Raw genomic sequence first — 18115 nt, forward strand, 5'->3', positions numbered from 1 at the left:
CGAGAGAAGAAGTTGTATGTCAAGCTAAATAAATGTGGGATCTAGTTGAATCAGGTTGCTTTTTTAGGCCATATGGTGTCTAAGGGCGGTATCTCAATCGATCCTAGCAAAATTGAAGCTGTGGTTGATTGGGTGAAACCGAAAAATGTGCAAGAGGTTCGGAGTTCCTTAGGACTGGCGGGTTATTATCGTCGGTTCGTGGAGGGATTCTCTAAGTTGTCTAAGCCTCTAACATGATTGACTAGAAAGGGTGTGAAGTTTGATTGGACCAATGATTGCGAGCAGCATTTCTAGGAGTTAAAACACTGACTGGTTACTGCTCCGGTCTTAACCATTCCTTCTGGGGATGGTGGTTTTGTGATCTATAACGACGCATCTCTGAAGGGTTTGGGATGTGTGCTTATGCAAAGGGGTAAGGTAATAGCTTATGCTTCTCGACAACTCAAGGAATACGAGAAGAATTACCGTACGCATGATCTAGAATTGGTTGTTGTAGTTTATGCATTGAAGATTTGGTGACACTACCTGTATGGTGTTCAGTGCTAGATTTTCACTTACCACAAAAGCCTCAAGTACTTTTTCACGCAGAAGGAGTTGAACATGAGGCAAAGAAGGTAGCTTGAGCTGATCAAAGACTACGATTGCACCATCAGTTATCACCCAGGGAAAGCTAACATGGCAGCTAATGCGTTGAGTCGAAAATCAAAGCATACGGCAGTATCTACAGTTGTAGCTCAGCATCATATTAGACGGGATCTATAAAGCCTTGGCATAGAGTTAGTGGCCATTAATTATCAGTCTTTCGTTGCTAGCTTGGTGATCCAATCGACTTTGTTTGAGCGTATTAAAGTCGCACAGACTAGTGATGTGAAGTTAGTTGAGACTGTGGAGAAAGTGTAGTAAGGGTTGGCTGCAGATTTTAACACCTCTGAGGGAGGTGTATTGAGGTTTGGAACCAGGTTGTATGTTCCAAACGACGACGAGATCAGAAGGATGATTCTGGAAGAAGCGCATCGTTCTTTGTATATGGTACATCCTAGTAGCACGAAGATATATCAGGATTTGCGCGAGTCCTTCTGGTGGTGTGGTATGAAAAAGGAGATTGCTCGGTTCGTGGAGCAGTTTTTGACATGTCAGCTGGTGAAAACTGAACATCAGAGGCCAACAGGGCCATTACAACCCTTAGCTATTCCGGAGTGGAAAGGGAAGCACATTTCCATGGACTTTGTTACCGGATTGCCGCCAGTGCTTCACGGGCAGAATGTCATTTCGGTAATCATAGACGAGTTGACAAAATCTGCTCACTTTGTACCGATGAAGGTTAGCTACCCTTTGAGTAGACTGGCAAACATGTACATGCATGAGATAGTCAGAATGCACGGGGTACCAGTGTCCATTGTGTCAAATTGAGACCCGAGGTTTACCTTTCGATTCTGGAAGAGCTTGCAGGAAGCACTAGGGATGATGCTTACTTTCAGCACAGCGTGTGATGCCCCGAACCCGATACCATAATTATCATGCACGCAGTGGAATATAAATAAATAACCTCAAATAAATACCAGAGTTCTATATAACAACCCAAAAACGAACACTACAACATCCAGATATCCGTATCCACAACCAGTATTTAAAACATAACCCAGTACAAATATATCTGTATATATATACCAGTATCTCACAATATCCCAAAAAGAAACTACCAAAAACAATCTCAGCCTAGGCCTTCAAACCCGGTCTTCAGAAGAACCTGAAAAGTTGTTAATCCACTAGGGTGAGACACTTCTCGGTAAGAGTGGAATAAATTATAACAGTGTGTGACAAATGAGTTTTAATATTTACATGTCAAAATAAACTGTTTCTCACATAATATCAATAACAACTGAGAAAATGTATCATTAATAACATCCCCGATATCTAATATCATACACACATCCAATATACACAAGTACATAATTTTTATGCAGGCGAAAGTCCTCGAGGATAGGGAAGATTACCCGCCCATACAAGTAGCTTCCCTCTGCTCTAGTACTAAAAACTACCTATCAGAGCACTCACCTTACTCAGTAAGCCCTCAGGTGAAGTATTACCTCGCCGCCAGTACACACATCTTTATTATTTTAAAGGTGAAGGTTTCCGAGAATCGGGATGTCTACCTGCCCATACAAGTAGCATCCCTTTGCACCAATGCCAAGAAACTACCTAGCAAAGCACTCACCTTTCTCAGCAAGCCCCCGGTGGTATAATTACCTCCCCGCATACACACACATGCATTCACAATATGCTATACCATTATTTTTATGCTATAATTAAATTCACATGCGCACAACACATCCACACAGGAATCATGCATCTCATACTTCATCTTCCAATGTCCTCAGTACATGGCCCACACAGAGCAACTGCGTACATGTCAGTACGTGGCCCACACAGGCACCTATGTACTTCTTATCTATAGTGGCTCACATAGGCCCCACTACCCACACAGGGTACATAACATGGGCCACATAGGTGCCACCATCCACACAGGATGCAAAACATGGCCCACACAGGCGCCATTATTCACACAGGATATAATGTGGCCCATACAGGCACCACTCCATCTTCCGCAACATGTGGCCCACACAGGCACCACTATTCACCAATATCCAATCCCCATGACCTACCCATAGTACATCAGTAGAACAAACTCCTCGACCTGCCAATGTCCTACCCCATATAAACGACAATATGACGAGCTCCTCAACCTACCAACGTCATATCATGATTTGTATCTAGGCAATATAACAACCTCCTCATGCCAACGTTATATTGATATGCATACGAATAACCACACCAATTAATTCACACAGACGCATCAATGCATTTCCACATGGGAATCCAACAGATCAATTCATTTCCCACACAGTATCCCAACAGATCAATATATTTCCACACAAGAGTCAAACATAACAATTCATTCATTATGTCATAATCATTCCAAACACCACCACATGCAAACCCAAATACCACAGTAATTCATATTCAATTTATTAGAAAAAATTACTCTCATGTCACACGAATTTAATATCATATGCAATTATTCTAAATATAAACCTTAAACAAAATCATCATTTTCCAGTACTCAAGTTGTTCTATAAAAAATCATATAAATAACTAATAAATTTCATATACTCATAAATAATCAGTTCACCTTAATAAATTACTGATATAATTTTATTCCCCCTTACTTGATTCCCTAAACCACGCCTGTAGGGCTCCCAAAATTACACCTGCGACGCTCACCCGAACCCTGATTCAATCAAATCAACCCCAATAAAATATTATGTTAACCTTTCCTAATTTACATTAATTAAATAACAATTAATTTCTAAATAACTCATTTATCCTAATTTTGGGGCTATTTCTACAACCACCCCATGAGAAATCTGCTCCGCTAGATTTGTAAAGAATCATCCATAGATTCTCGTGGTGGTGTCTGATCGTCAATTTGGCTTAAAATTTAAGAAAAATAGAGGTAAGAATGAGAATTTGCCTTACCCCAAGAGATACGTCCACGTTACTCCTACGAAAAATCCACTTCAGTAGATATGTCGGTGGCAGAGAATGGAGTCTAGTCGTATTTTCGTATTTTCGGATTTTCAATTAGACAAGAATCCGCCGCGAAATCGTAGAGAGAGAAGAAGTGGAGAGCGTGAGCTGAGAGAGTTTTTTTTTTTCTTTTTTCTCTTTTCCTTCCTTTGTTCTGCCGTATGAATAGTTTTTTTTTTCTCTTTCCACTTCCTATGTTCTCCAGGAAGCTTAGCCTTTAAGTTTCCCTTTTTTTTTATTTTCTTTTTTCTTTCTTTCCTTTATCTCTTACTTTACTTTATTATATAATAACTTTATATATATACTTTTATATACATATATATATATAATTTATCCTTATATGGTATACATATATATACCCAAAATCCTAAAATTTCCTAATTTCATAAATTTTATTAATAATAATTAATTAATTATTAATAATACATTTTTTTAATTAATTTTTTTTTTTTTTGTCGTTATACAGCGTTCCACCCCCAGACTGATGGACAGTCGGAGAGAACAACACAAATCTTGGAGGATATGTTACGGGCTTGCGTGTTAGACTTTGATGGTGGATGGATGCAGTTTTCGCCACTAGTAGAGTTTGCCTATAACAATAGCTTTCAGGCTAGTATCGGGATGGCACCGTTCGAGGCTCTGTATGGTTGAAGGTGTTGGTCTCCTCTATATTGGGATGAGGTTGGTGAACGCCAGATTTTAGGACCTAAACTCGAGCAGCAGGCGTCTGAGAAGGTAGGTTTGACCCGGGATAGGATTAAATCGACTTAGAGTTGGCAGAAGAGTTACGCTGATGTTCGCCGCCATGAGTTGGAATTCGAGGTGGGGGATAAGATATTCTTGAGAATCGCTCTGATGAAAGGGGTGATGAGATTCGGGAAGAAGAGCAAGTTGAGCCCAAGGTATATCAGACCATTTGAGGTTCTTGAGTGAGTGGGTCTGGTAGCCTGTAGGATTACACTACCCCCAGCGCTCTCGAGGATCCACGATGTGTTCCACGTATCCATGTTGAGGAGATACGTGTCGAATCGGTTGCATGTTATTAATTATGAGAACTTAGAAATTGGGGATGCTTTAGCATATGAGGATGTACCCGTTCAGATTTTGGACCGTAAAGTTCAGAAGTTGCATACCAAGGAGACCATTAGTGAAGGTATTGTGGTGGAATCACGTGGTTGAGGAAGTTTCTTAGGAGTTAGAGACAAAAATACACCATAAATATCCACAGTTGTTCTGAGTAGTAGTTTGGATAGTAGATTCGGTTGAGTACATGTGAATAATGTTGCTACTGTATTATAATAGGTGTTTAGTCTCAAGGAGTGTGTGTTATTGTGAACTCCCGAGACGGTATATGTATGTAACCACAGTATTCCTCTACCATAAGCGAGGGTATGTATGTATTGTGACGGGGCTGCGTTGTATGTGGTCGCCGACTCTTCCTAGAGTTGGGTATGTGTATTCGGTTGTGTGGATGAGTTCGTAAATGAGAGATTACAAATTTCGAGGATGAAATTTTTGTGACGGGAGGTTGTAAGAACCCGACCCGTGAGATATGGAATAAATAAATAAGAAAAGGGTAAAACAGTAATTTGAGCAGGCTTCGTCGACAAAGCCAGTGTTTTTGTCGACAAAGGCCCTTCTGTTGTTCGGGGACGAAATGCAGAGGTTCATCGATGAGGAGAAGTCGAGAGATTTTGGGAAATCCTGAAATCTCAGACTCGTCGATAAGGCCACTGCGACATCAATGAATTTCCTTCGCTGGCTCGTCGACGAAGACGCCGCCTCGTCGACGAGGTTGGCCGGGTCAAAGGCTCTATAAATATCCATTTCCTTTGCTTCTTGGCTAAGTTATCAAAATTCTCTCTCTCTCTCTCTCTCTCTCTCTCTCTCTCTCTCTCTCTCTCTAAAACTCGAAGCTCCACTCTCTCTCTCTAGATTTCTTCGTCGTTCGTCATTAGAATCGACGATCCGACGTTACTGCAAGGATCAGGGAAGGAATTTCTATGTGTTCTATGGAATAGATATTCATTTTGAGGTCTTTGGGTTTTGACCCAAAAATCGAGATAAAGTTCGATTCTCATTTTCATTTCGGTAGATCTGCAGAGAGTAGGATTGTAAGTAATTATCATACTATGATTTATAGGTTTTGGAAACTCGGTTCGCTGTTTAGGAGCCGTAGAGTTCGTGCTTGGATTTTTGGGGAAAGGTAAGGGGATTCTGTTTATATCGACTATTTTTTAAATCAGATTTGGTAGAACTGTGGTTCACGATCCTATGTATGTTTTTGGCTAGTTATTTGGGGAAATCTAATGGGTAAAAATTACGGGGTTTTCACGTTACAATTTTAGGGAAAAAGGGCGCATCAGGTTACATCTATAGTTTCATTGGAAAATCGTGGACATATTGTTGAGTATATTATGTTATGGAGATGGTCATGCCTTGACTTGTTTTAAACTGTATTTTGAAAATCATGATTTTATGATTACCAAATAAGTGTGGAATGAATTGTTATATGAATATGCATTGAGTTGTGATATGCTGAAATGAGATATAGGAACGTGTGTTCCAAATTGTTTCAAGTTGTGAAAGAGTGTCCGGTTCTATATCCGAGGGTGTGAAATACCACCTGCCAGTGGCAAGAATGTCTAGCTCTATATCCGAGGGCACGAAATATCGCCTCTTACCGACTGATCACCAAAGGGTGTGGATCCACCACATGTACCGGTACAATTTCATGGGAGCCTGGGGCTATGTCATGTGTCAGGGACGCTGTGTAATGCAGACCAGCTTCGTGCCAAAGAGTGTGACGACACTGGGTTGATTGATCATGTGGGTATTGTGGAAATACTAGAACTGAACTGTGTATGTTTTATGTCATGATAACACTCATATGCCATACACCGAAATAACCTGAATCTGTCTTACAGAGACGTGCCTCACCCCTATCATACGTATATGTTTTCAGGTCCTTCGAGTAACCGGAATTAGCGTCCTAGTGTTGGGAGCGTGGTGGTCAGTTTACTGCATAGAGTACTTGTGCAAGTACTTGGACTGTAACAGGATTGTCGTTTTAGGTATTGCTGGCACCCTGGGTTATGTTTTGTAATATGGAGTTTAGACTTTGTTTGTATAGACTCTGGTATGGTACGATGTATGTATGGAATGAACTTTTTCGCTGCGTATATGTCATGTATGTGAATGTATATAGGGTGTACGGAAACCCCACGGGATCGGACCCTCATTCATTATAGTATCATGTGTGTTTTGTATGATACAGGGACAGGTTATGTTATTACATCACACCCTGGGTCTCATTGCCGAGTTCGGGGCGTGACATAAACCCTAGGTATATTGGACCATTTTAGATATTGGAAAGAATCGGTCCAATTGCCTACAGGTTAGCGTTACCCCCAGCATTTTCCAAAATCCATGACATATTTTATGTGTCTATGTTGAAGAAAAATGTCCCAGATCTGTCACATGTAATCAGTTATGAAGCACTGGAGCTTGGTGATACCTTATCCTATGATGAAGTGTCAATTCAGATGTTAGATCATAAAGAATAAGAATTACACACTAAGAAAATCCCACTAGTGAAAGTACTCTGGCGTAATCACGCAGTCAAGGAAGCATCATGGGAACTAGAAGAGGTGATGCGCCAGAGGTACCCACATTTGTTCAGTGAGGCTCAAAGTTAGATAGATAATATAATAGTTCAAGTAAGTATTCATTTATATGTAAGTAGGTTTTGTGCAAGTTAAATAGTTAAATGTAATTAATTGTAAATCTAAATGTGATGGTTTTTAGGTTAAGTGATTTTGGGAGAGTTTTGCTTTAGTTATTGTAATCTCCTAGAGCCGTTTATGTAATCACGGTATTCCTCCGCCATAAGTGAGGGTAATTAATAAAATTTCAATGATTTTCCTCAAATGTTGATACAAGTGATGGAAATCAAATTTCGAGGATGGAATTTTCTATAAGGAGGGGAGGATGTAGAGACCTAAAAAATAGTAATTAATGAAATAATAAAGAAAAGAGGAAATTTGGTTTGGTACAAAGCCAAAACTTCGATGGTTTTGTAAGTTTAGAGAAAACCATCGATGGTTTTGAATTACCGCGGCTAGGTAAGGGTAAAATGGTCGAAACTGGTTTGGTTAAAGACCAAATCGTCAACGGTTTTGTCTAGGGATAGCCATTTATAAATAATCACAAGTTCATTTCATTTAGAAAAATTAAAACCCTCCTCTCTCTCTCTCTCTCTCTCTCTCTCTCTCTCTCTCTCTCTCTCTCTCTCTCTCTCTCTCTCTCTCTCTCTCTCTCTCTCTCTCTTTGATTTCTCTCCCATTTTAAGCCCATTTCGAAGGATAAACGCATTTCGGGATCCTGCATTGATTTTTCGCAGTTTAACCGAAGGACTTTTGTGATTTAGGCTTTCTAAGCACCACTCCAAAACTAGGGTAAGGAAGATGTTTTTAAAATATAATCAGATATTGAGAATGTGTGGGCCTATGAAATGTTAAATAGTTATTATTCTGGGGTTAAGTTGATTAAATTAAGGTATATGGATACAGGGTTTTGTGTGAACGCCGCAGGCACTGTTTTAGGATCTCTACAGGCATATCTCCAGGAAACAGGTAAGGGGAATAGATTATGTCAGGCGTTTTTAGAAATTTAACTGATTAAATTATAATATGTGAATTCTAAGTAATATATGTGTTTTTCCAGAGTTTACAGATTTATGAAAATGGGAACGTCGGAAATGATATATGTATGTTTTGAGAAAATTGGCTTATTGAGTTGAGTAAAACCTTGGAAATGTTTATACCAATATTTTCAATAGAAAAGTTATAATATAGATTATCATTTCAAAATGTGTGGCATAAGTTGAGAATTATGCATAATTAATTGCCAATTGTTAAATTATATTTTTTATATATATATATATATATATATATATATATATATATATATAAAGACAAAGGTATGTTTTTATACAGTATTACAACGTTCTATATACAAAGTATTACAGCGTTCTATATAGAACTACAGTATAACATTTGATAGAGAATTACAGAATGATAGTGTTCTATATAGAACTACAATATGATGCTATTTTACACAAAGTTACAGTATTTTAGTGATTTTATATATATTTATAGTATGACAGTTGATACTAATTTGTGAATGAAATTATGCTAATATATTGTTTTAGAAATCACATTATATGGTTTAAGAACCCTGATTGACCATAGTTAAGCACGGTACCGTATCTTCACAGATACCAGTGCAACCACACTTCTCAAATAGAGTGTTGGTGGTATATAGTCGATTGTGCCATTGAAGTGTAGAGTTATCCCCTAGAGTTTGGACCAGTTGGGTAGGCAAATCGTACTCATAGTTACAGATACAGATATAGTTGACTTAGTCTGGCTAGGCCAACCATGGCTAGGTCCCGCCTTTGAGCCGCACAACTCGAATCATGCGGGGTTAATACATAACGGTGTTTGTTTATCCATCCAGGGCAATTCTTCTATGCATATATGCGTATTTACTTATACAGAGATATTATCTTATACAGAGTATGATGAGAAAGGAAAGTATGTATTTTGAAATATATTTGTATATACGTGTATACAGTTTTACATGATTTCACAGTGAAAGGAAAGGTAAATAAGGGTTGTATATTTGGAACACTAAAACTCATATTACCACACACTAATAATAATCTACTCCTTCTTACTGACAGGTATCTCACCCAAAAATTTAAACATTTCAGGAAATACGAGGAATCAAGATTAGAGTGCTCTAGGACAAGATCTAGATAATATTTTTGGAAGTAAGTGTCAGTGGGTTTTGATATTTAAACAATGATGTTTTGTACACTTTGGGTTGTAAATATGTGTATGGGAAGATACTTATGTGCTGATGGTTGGTATTAGAACTCTAGTATTGTAGTTGGATGTATATATAGATATATATGGTTTTGTTTCACTGCCTGGAGGCAAGAATTGTGTGATATATTTTAGGACTGCTGTACCTAGTGCCACTCTGGGCATCACAGGGTACTATAGGGTATTTTACCCAGAGATTATGTATGGTATATTACACAGGGCGATGCAGGTTGATATGAGTAGATTTATTTTATACTTTTAAAAAAAAATTAGTAAAATTTTTGGATCGTGACATTTGTCTTCAACACTAATTAATATTTCACCATCTACTCATTCTTTAGTTGATTTTTTGTCATCATCCTACCACATTGAAAATGATCATGACCATAACCAGCCTTTAAAAATAATACCTTTGGTCCAAAACCCCTCACCCCGAATTTTTTCTATCTTAAAGGGTAAGAGATATTTACTTCTCTGAAATTTAACAAAAAAGACATAAATTTCTCTTAAAATTTCAAAAATCTTAGAACTTTCTATAATATTTCACAAATCTCACCTAAAATTTACAAAAAATACATAAATTTCTTTTTATATTTGGCAAAAAAAGATAACTTTTTTATGGTTGTAAGTGTTTCAAAAATCAAATAAAAGGAAAAGTCTACAAAATTTTTGGAATCTCAATAAGAAAAGTTTATGCAATTTTTGAAGTCTCAAAACATGTGCTCGTCTTGAGATTTGTATCTTTTACCCTATTTATATATATATATATATATAGAATGGGTTCTTTTCCATTTTGTTTTCCCTCTTTAGGTTTGCAATTCTGTAATCATGACATGTTAATATAATAATTCAGCTGAAATTTACATCAATCTCAAGTTTGAGAGAGAGAGAGAGAGAGAGAGAGAGATCCTTAAAGAGATACTCTTATGTATGATCCAAAGGGTGCTACACATTCCTTGCAAAAGCTCAGCCAAATCTTCTTTCACCAACTATATATAATTCATGACACTTCAAACAACCCATCTGCCCCAATGCCCAAAAAGCATCCCTTCAGTCATCCTCAATGTAGATGGTTTCTTGCTTGAACAGACCTCCCAAAATGCTCCTCTCTTCTGTCTTTGCCTCTGCTCCTCCTTCAGGTCTGGCCTTTGGTTTCAACCCTCCAAACTTTGGGATTGATGGCTTGACAACCGCCTTCTTTGCCGGCAGCGTCCGAGCCTTGGCCTGCCCCCTCACAGTCGCAATCTGCACCTTCGGTTTCTCCCCACCGCCACCGCCACCACCACCGCCCGGTTTCTGAACCGCAGTGGCCAACTGCGAGCTCAGTTTATCCCATGACAGTCCAGAACCCAAGTCCTTTGCCTTGCTCAACAGGTTTTCCACTGAGGCCCCTGCAGCTGCCGCCTTCTCCTGAGCCTCTTCCGCGAGAGTGGCAGCCTGGGCTTCCTGCTCCGAAAGCTTTTTCACCTCCTCTTCGAGCTTCTTCGCTGCCTTGGCTGCCTCCCGAGCTTTCTCGGTGGCTCTTCTCGCTTCCTCCTCTGCTTTTTCCTTTGCCAACGCTTCGGCATAAGCCTTCCTTCTTCCATCCTCAGGAATGGCTCTGTACACACAACGTCAAAATGCGTTCATAGCGTGCTACACTGTCATCACAAGCAATTAAAACCAGAAGTGTGTTTCACCTGAAAAGCTCATCTACAGGCTTTGCTGGGGCTGATGGATCAGTGGAAACTTCCACAACCTGAACAAGAAATTCATTCCCCAATACATGCATTACTATTTCATTTATCAATTTGAATGTGAAATATGAAAATGAAAATGAAAAATCAATAATCAACTAATTAAGCAGAATTTTCTTATCCTCCATGCACCTTATTTTCTGCCACTGCAGTGTTGGAGAATACATCTGCCACCATTGATGCTATCTGTGACTTCGCTACCTAATCAAAATTAGCAAATTTGATAAATATGAGAATTACATACATTTTTATCACTTATAATAATATTCAGGATGAAAAAATTATCAATTAAGCCAATTTTTTTAATGTTACATTTGTTAATTTATATCTTTCATATATCCTTGATAAACATATTCTAATTATGCCTTTTTACGTCCAAAACCGAAATCAAAAGGTGATTTTTTCCCAATATTAAGATATGCTTTCTTATCTTTTCTAGATTGCTTTGAATAAAGACATCAACCTGCAATAAGATTTGTCGGAAAGACACAGATTTCATCTCAAGTTTCAAAATTTCAGACACCTCTATTGAGATTTCAAAACTTTCATCAACCTTCCTCAGATTTGTCAAAAAGACAAAAAAACCAACCTTAAGTTTGATTTGCAGCATGTCTACTACTAAAAATACATTAATTATAACTAATTATGCAAAAAAAAAAAAAAAATTATGCTGCAACCATAAAACAAATAACAATATGAAACTTTTTATAAGTTCGTGACTAAAAATAAACAATGAATAATTACTTTCAAATTTCACCATGAAAATGTCTATTAACCTCCATTGAGGCAAACAAAACTAAGACTTCTCCTAATATTTGACAAGGGAAAACTTTTGATGAGTACAAGTGTCAAAAATCAAAAAGTCAAGTGAGGCTTATAAAATTTTTTAAATCTTAGGTTTGTAAGATTTTTGAGACCTAAAAGTGAGGCACCCGTCTTCATGTCAAGTTTTAAGGGAGGTTAGTGTTTTTTGTCTTAATTTTTTACAATTATTAATTATTTAAATATTAATATTATGATTTGATGACTAATTCTTAATCCTAGTCACCAATTTTTTTTTATTTTTTAAAAAAAATTATTGATTATTGAATGTTTTTTTAATGAGATTTTGTTTTTTGTGTTAAGTTAAAAAGGACTAGAACAATAAACAAATGGGCAAAAGATATTAACCTCCCATGAGTTTTGATAAAAAAATAATAACCTCTCTTAAAGTTTTAAAAATTTTACAAACCTTACTTGATATTTAAAAAAATCCTAAAGACCTTCTTTTAAGATTTATCAAAAAGATACAAACTTGTATTTATATTTTGCAAAAGGGACAAATTTTTTAAGGAATATTTATGTCTTTTTTATAAACATCAAAGAAGGTATGCACTTTAGAAGAGGTTTGTAATAATTTTAAAACATGGAAAAAAGTCTGTATTTTTTTGTCAAATCTCTGTCTTTTGTCCTAAATAAAAACATATTATTTTTGTATAATTTAATAAAATTAAACAATCTAATAATCGAAGTTAAAATAAATAAATTTATTTGGAAAAGGAAAAAAGAAATTATCGCATACATTACATTACTTTGTAGTCGTTCGCAGTATCGACGCGTCCTTCGGCTGACACGACAACATTGTACGATCTTTCCGGGGAGAAATCCTCCGTGAGATTGGTCTTTATGAGGGTATAGCTGACGTCCGTCGCCGCCACTTTCCCCAGGAACTCCGCCACCGTCAGCGGCTGAGACCGCGAGAAGAGGTTGCCGAAGAACGACGAGATGCCATCGAACACGTTGTAGGTCGACGAGGAGGCGGTAGCGTTGCCATCGTAGACGATTGCCACGTGGCCGACGCCGGCGAGCTGAGCCGCTTCGACCACCTGGAGGGCGTCGGAGGTGGTGACCTCAGCCGTGGGGCCATTCTCGGAGGGGCCGATCGTCACCACCACCTTGCCGGCGTTGCCGATCGCCTTTGCGATCGACTCCGCGTCTTGGAAGGTGGATTCGACGGCGTTGAGGCGCTTCGATTCCTCCTTGGATATGATCTGCGGTGTTGATGCAGTCGCGGGTGTAGGATAAGTCAATGCGTAAAAATTTTTTAGCAATGAAATTGATATCTAAAAGAAAACATGCTTTACTCACCCTTTTTTTTTTTTTTTTTACCAATATTATGGATATGAATTATGAAGTCGAATTTGAAATTATAAAAATTTTAAACAATAATATAAAATATGTTAGCTATCGTCAAATTCTACACAGTTTCAAATTTGTTGGCACTTTATGAAACAATTACGAAATAGGTTTTTGAAAAATGATTGTGTTTATATTTATGTTTAAAATAAATATATTATACCTAATTTATCTAAAATATAACCCCTTTTATCGTGATTTTATGTATAATCATATAAAATGAACCATAATTAATTTAATTACACTAATTTTATGTTTGAAAATTTAAAATTTATATTTACAAACTTTTCAGATAAAATGTGATACATAATTATATTAAATCTTGCCAAAACTCTACAAATTCAAGTTTGAAAAGTATTAAATTTGAATCATAAAAGTAAAATTATAAATATTTAAATAGAGTAAATATAAATTATATTAATTTTATCGAATTTCATATGATTTTCAATCTAAAAATCACGTTCTTCACAATTGCCAAAAAATGTGAACTTTAAAGAGGCCAAATTATTTGTTTTGCCCAAATTTTATATCATATTTCCATTCAAATCTATGCAAATTAAAAGTCCAAATTTCGAAGTCCTACCTCCTAAACATATTGTACATAGGGTTTTTTTCAAATTTCAAAAATTTTATGAAATAAAATCAGCATTTGAGTAGAAATTTGTTCTATTTTAATGCCAATTTTCTGAGCTATTACTTCCAAACAGTTTAAATTATCTATGTATAATTACTCGAGTGAATTTCAATAATCCAACGAGTGATCTACACACATATACTATCTAATCTTATTAATTAACCTTGTAACTGGAAGCAAGGCGGGCGAGGTCCTGTGCAGCAGCAAGCTCCGGCACACCAGCCCTAACGCTAAACCCTTCCCGCAGCAGCACCTGCACAACGCGAACCCCTGCCTGCCCCGTCGCCCCGGCCACAAACACTGTGTTGGGATCCTTCCGCCTTTGATTTCCAAACGACAGCCCCGTCGACGGGCTGCCCACCACTGGGATCAGAGCTTTCATGTCGGGAACCTTATCTCCAAAGTTGAAGAAGGCGAAGGGATTGGAATTGGATGCTTCCAAGGAGTCATCGCCACCGCCGGAGGACTTGCCGAGGCGGAGCTGGGAGGAGGTGGCGGGCCTCTTGGCGAAAACCTTGAGAGTGAGCCTTGACTGGGGGGCGGAGGTCAAGAGAAATGAGTGAGAGGTGAGAGTCGGAGCCATGGGGGCAAAGGTGGCTGGCTCAAAATGAATTTTCCTTTGAAACTCTCATGATATATGGGTTATTCGGGCACAGAACAGAACACTTCATGTAATGTGGTTGGAACTTTCTTTTAGCCGGAATGCTATCTGTATGGGAAGGTGAGAGGGGATGGCAAATGGGATTGAGCCACGTAATCACAAGTTATCCACTAGAGAGAAGTTGAACACCAGACGTTTCAATGATACCCTATTTACGGGTTATTCAACTCCCAGACAATGACATCCCCACCCCGAACGAGTCTTTAAATGCATTTGAAACAACCCATCGACTCAGTATATCCTCACCCTTAATCCCCAAGTTATAAAGAGAGATAAAAAAAATTGCCATCCAATAAAATCACTCCAAATAATAAAACCTATCTACAAGGAGCAATTCCAATCTCCAGAGGCCTACGGGCTAGCCCTCCCAGACAACCTTATTTTTTCCCCATAAATGACCCAATAATTTACTCCCCTCATTGGTTCACTGAACATCGAATGGCCTGGCCACATCCTACAGATGATACCTACATGCTTACACACCAACATTGCAACCTCATGGCAACCGCAAATTCAAGGGTTCTATATTTCATTTTCAACACAGCTGAGTATTACATTTGTGCCGTGTTTTATATGCAAAATGAAATGATGTAAAAAAAATGGAAAGAGACTAAATTATTCGTTACAGTATTAAAAAAAAAAATCAAATAATAAATTTGATTCCTCATTTTTTTTTTTTTTTGAAGTTCCGTGTTCCATTCTTATGTACCAAAGGTAGAGTGAAATCGTAGGATGGAAACCAATGCCTGACACAGTAAAAGATGTCCTCAGTGATATTTTACCAATACAGGCTAGCGATAAAATGGTCCACACTAGGTTCATCAGCAAGGACATCACAGGCACAAGCAATTTTCATGAAAATCTCCTCTTCCAGAGGGGGCAATTTTTCATTGGACACAACTAAATATTTTGTACTGTGGCACACGAACAGATTGCAATAGACCTCTCCATGCTCTGCCAACAGCAAATGAAGGCTTATAATGGGTGCAGAAACTTCGCTCACAATGATACCAACAGTTTATTTAAAAATAACCTCTTTACAATAAAATGTCTGCTCAAGTAAATTATGTAATCACCCAAGACAGCAAATCACAAATTAGCTCAAGGAACAAGAAAAATGCAGATACAGATTCCCCTTTTATAATAATGTATAGGACTAGCTTATGAACAAAAAACCTCCCTAAAGATTACATAAATAATGTAACTGGTAAAAACATCCCCTAGTTAACAGTCGCTAAAAAAATGAGGGCGCTACAATGTCCAAAATCAAAACAAAAAGCAAAACAGAAGCAACCAATCCCACTTCACAAAGCTAAAAGGGAACATAAATTATGACGAAATTTGTTTTGATCTCCCATTCCATTCATTCTTTAAAAACCAGACCTGGCTCATCACAGAATACTTTCGGTATACTTTTAAGATTCATCTTTTTTTCCATTAGAACTTTGAATCCGCCAGACCGGTCAAACAGGTATCAAACTTAAAACCACAACATTTGGCCATCCCCCAGAGAGCACAAAACAAAACAAACTTAACTTAAAAGCCCACAACAAGAGCTATAAGCAATCTGCAGTTAATTTTGCTCCTCCCACCACTCTTCTAGATGGAAGATTCATACAAGTTTTTTATTTATTTTTTTTCTTTTTAAATCCCAATAAGAAGTGTTCAGCTAGGAACCTTCCAGCGCCATGTCATGGGAACTGGCAGTACCTGTAATTGTAACACCCTGCAGAAGGGGGGGAAATGCGAATTGGAGAAAACAGAAACACCTGAAATGATTTGAAACAATTGGGTACCAGAATGGCAGAATTGAATGGAAAGCAATATATCACGCACACTGACCGTAAGGACTTCATAAGAGAACAATTTTTGCTTGTTTAGCATGATTCAATAAATGTGAATTCCTCTGTTACTAAGGATTGAGATGGAAGGAAAGGCTGCCCAAATGATGGTAATAAACCTGTAACATCTAATTCATCATTCATCAAAAGGGTCCAATCAGTCTCCAATTCACAAGTTGGATAGTTCACAATGAACATTCAAATTTTTGAGAAAGCAAGTTCTATCCTATTAGTTTGCCAATCACCTTCTTCCCATCCTCATTCCTCACCGATTTTTATAACGTCATTCTATTACAAACTTTGAATACCATCACCTAGTACTTAGACTCAGATCACACATTATCGAGAGAGAGAGAGAGAGAGAGAGAGAGAGAGAGAGAGAGATATTTGAGTAACAAAGAAAGGGATATTTTCTCATCTTGGGATTTCTAATCCTCCTATTTGTACATCCTTCATTCTAGTCAATTAAATTTATATTCTATTCATATTTATATTCTATTCATAATAAAATATTTATATTCTATTCATAATAAAATATTTATATTTTATTCATAATAAAAATCATATAACAATTTGATTGTACTTATTTTTTCTCATCTTGGGATTTTTAATCCTCCTATTTGTACATCCTTCATTCTAGTTAATAAAATTTATACAATATGTCATCATAAAACACGTCGCATAAAAAAAACGCACAACACTTGTCTGCCTGCAACCATTGCTCCTGCTACTAGACAAGTTATTTTATGGATGTAAATATTCTAAATAAATCCTGTTTTTTTAAAACGGCTAATGTACTTTATAAAAATATATTAAATATAAAATCACCCTTGAAGACACTCCAGACCATATCATATTTATAAGAAAAACCTACCCACTCCTGCTCTAGGTATCCTATTAACAAAGCCCACAGCCATATCATTCTTGCCCTACTCCAAAATACCCCTCAGCCTCACTCTCTGAGATGCATTCCAAAAATGAACTACAATTCAAGCATCTATGAACACTGGAGTTAGAGGAAATGCATCAGAGTTCAGGGTGAGATTTATTTACATTAGGAACAACTAAACAGCAAACACATTAGCAGCATAACTGAATAACTTTAATTCCAGGGGAATATTGCATAGAAAGTTTCAAGTTTATTAATGTTTGAGAGCAAAGGCCATATTGGGTTAAGAAACCACTATCATTCAAAAACGTTGCAATTGTACAAGAGAAAACATGCAAGCCAATCATGGCAAATAAGTCAGTGAAGTTCGTGGAAGCTAAATATAACCTTTCGCCCAAAAATCTCCATACCATCCAAATTGGCCTACTACTAAATTAGAATTTTTACATCAAAAAAGAAAACAAAACAAACTATAGAAAGAACAGGGGCAAGCAAAATAGATACATAGATCCCTAAGATGAAACTATTGTTACAACATATATGGAATTAATAGAGCTTTCCTTATATGAAAAAAGATGCTTTGTTAAGAACAGGGAAACTTGTAAAGAATTTTGCAACTGCTAATGAGCAATACTCATCTTTTCACAGAACTAATATATACATACATGATGACGTGATCCAATGGACTTAACTGCTGATG

General features: G+C 37.3%; 1 protein-coding gene across 1 annotated transcript; it reads right to left on the reverse strand.

Moving 5' to 3' along the window:
* Nucleotides 1-10290: 10290 nt before the first annotated feature.
* Nucleotides 10291-15634, reverse strand: LOC131147624 (protein PLASTID TRANSCRIPTIONALLY ACTIVE 16, chloroplastic). Its single transcript, XM_058097127.1, has 5 exons — nucleotides 14188-15634; nucleotides 12787-13245; nucleotides 11348-11416; nucleotides 11159-11217; nucleotides 10291-11079 (listed from the first exon to the last, which is right to left on the reverse strand). The coding sequence occupies exons 1-5, from the start codon at nucleotides 14605-14607 to the stop codon at nucleotides 10530-10532; spliced, it is 1557 nt and encodes a 518-aa protein (XP_057953110.1). The 5' UTR covers nucleotides 14608-15634; the 3' UTR covers nucleotides 10291-10529.
* Between the last annotated feature and the right edge of the window lie 2481 nt (nucleotides 15635-18115).

Source organism: Malania oleifera, chromosome 2 (genome assembly GCF_029873635.1).
Source record: "Malania oleifera isolate guangnan ecotype guangnan chromosome 2, ASM2987363v1, whole genome shotgun sequence".
Taxonomy (NCBI): Eukaryota; Viridiplantae; Streptophyta; class Magnoliopsida; order Santalales; family Ximeniaceae; genus Malania; species Malania oleifera.